Source organism: Gavialis gangeticus, unplaced genomic scaffold (genome assembly GCF_001723915.1).
Source record: "Gavialis gangeticus isolate Ggan-Ray unplaced genomic scaffold, GavGan_comp1, whole genome shotgun sequence".
NCBI classification, from domain to species: Eukaryota; Metazoa; Chordata; order Crocodylia; family Gavialidae; genus Gavialis; species Gavialis gangeticus.
The window spans coordinates 14,051,702-14,053,208 of NW_017729011.1; the positions used below are offsets into that span (position 1 = coordinate 14,051,702).

The 1,507-nt window shown below is 55.2% G+C and overlaps 1 protein-coding gene across 1 annotated transcript in view; it reads left to right on the forward strand.

The window, feature by feature from the left end:
* Positions 1–1,507, forward strand: part of ST6GALNAC4 (ST6 N-acetylgalactosaminide alpha-2,6-sialyltransferase 4) — a 16,572-nt gene that overhangs the window by 10,140 nt on the left and 4,925 nt on the right. Inside the window, exon 2 of the mRNA XM_019510538.1 lies at positions 827–1,012. Coding sequence (XP_019366083.1) covers positions 827–1,012 — 186 coding nt within the window. The remainder of the gene's footprint in view (positions 1–826; positions 1,013–1,507) is intronic.

Below are 1,507 nucleotides of genomic sequence, written 5' to 3' on the forward strand. Positions count from 1 at the left end.
TGCCCGGCAGGGACTCCCTGCAGCGTATGCCCTGCCCTCCTGTCACTGGGATGGGATACCATGTGGAGGTGTTACAGCAGAAGGAGCTTTGTCCTGTGGCAGGTGCAGGCAATCTGGAAGGGAGGTTCTCAGCCACAAACCCACCATGTGACTGCAGGAAGCCACTTACTGCCCCACAGCTTAGCCTTTCCTTCCCTGGGTAAGCAAGGATGGTGTGACCTTGTGAGAGTGCTCTGAGCAGAGCACACAAAGCAAAGCACTCTGACAGAAGTCCCCACATGAGTTTTCATGTTATAAAGAGTGCAGAAGTATGGAAAACCCCTGTCAATCTCTCCCTAAGCCCCTACTTCTATTGCAAAATATGGCTTCTCCCCTGCCTCCATTATTCTTTAGTTCATCAGTTCCCAGTCTGTCTGGGCTCATGGTTCTACTTATGTGAGCCAGTTTCTTGCTGGGACACGTGACCCCACATGGGTTCCTGCCATATTACCTGGAAGCCACTGCTCCAGCCATATCAGAGCTGGCTGTTCCCTTCTCTCAACCACATTGCAGTGAGGGTCTGCAGTGATGCTATGTCCGGGTAAATAAGCCTGGGGATCCTGCATGGGTGAGAACCCCCCCCCTTTCCCATCCTACAAGACAGGGGTATCCTAGAAGGGAGAGGGGGAACCTGTTAGGGAAACACAAGGACCTGCTGTCCTTGGTGGTGTTCCCTAGAAAACCTGCGCTGTAACAACAGTGTGATGAGAGAGCCCCTGTTGTTATGGCACAGTTGTCCCCCGTGCTGGGATCAGAGCCCTTAGCCCCCCTTGTCCTCTTCTTTCAGGTCCGTACGTTCGTGACTCTGTTGATTGTGGCTACTGGTACCATCCTCTGTGTCCTGCTCTGCCCACGCTTTTGTCTGCAGCACTGTTGGCTGAGCTTCAAGCCTGGGGAGAAGCAGGAAAGTTCCCGGCTCACCACTTCCAGCACCCGCAGCTTCCAGGGCTACAGCCGTGTTCCTGATGGGAAGGTGAGTACAGTATTGTTAATACTCTTCCAAGTGGACTGGGGAGTGTCAGTGGTTCAAGCAAGAGGCCAGGCATCTGGGTAGTAAAGCACTGGAACAGGTTATCCAGAGAGGTGGCAGAATCTCCATCCTTGGAGGTTTTTAAGACCCAGCTAGACAAATTCTTGGATGAGATGGTCTAGTTGGGGCTAGTCCTCCTTTGAGCAGGGGGTTGGACTAGACCTCCTGAGGTCCCTGTGGCGGGTGCAGAGATCCCACCTCAGGAACACAGCTGGGTATTTGTATCCCTCCGCTGTTTCCACCATGTCAGGCGGGCCAGTAGGGGGTGCTCCTGCGTTGAGCCGCCCACCTCCCTGCACCCGACCACCTTCCAGGCTCCGGCTCCGAATGCCTCCCTAGGGGCGCCTTATGTCCAGCCGACCCCTCTCCCGGAGCACACTCGCTAGTCTGGGGGTAACGTGCCACCACCACCCCAAGAATGGACTGTCACGCGGCCCT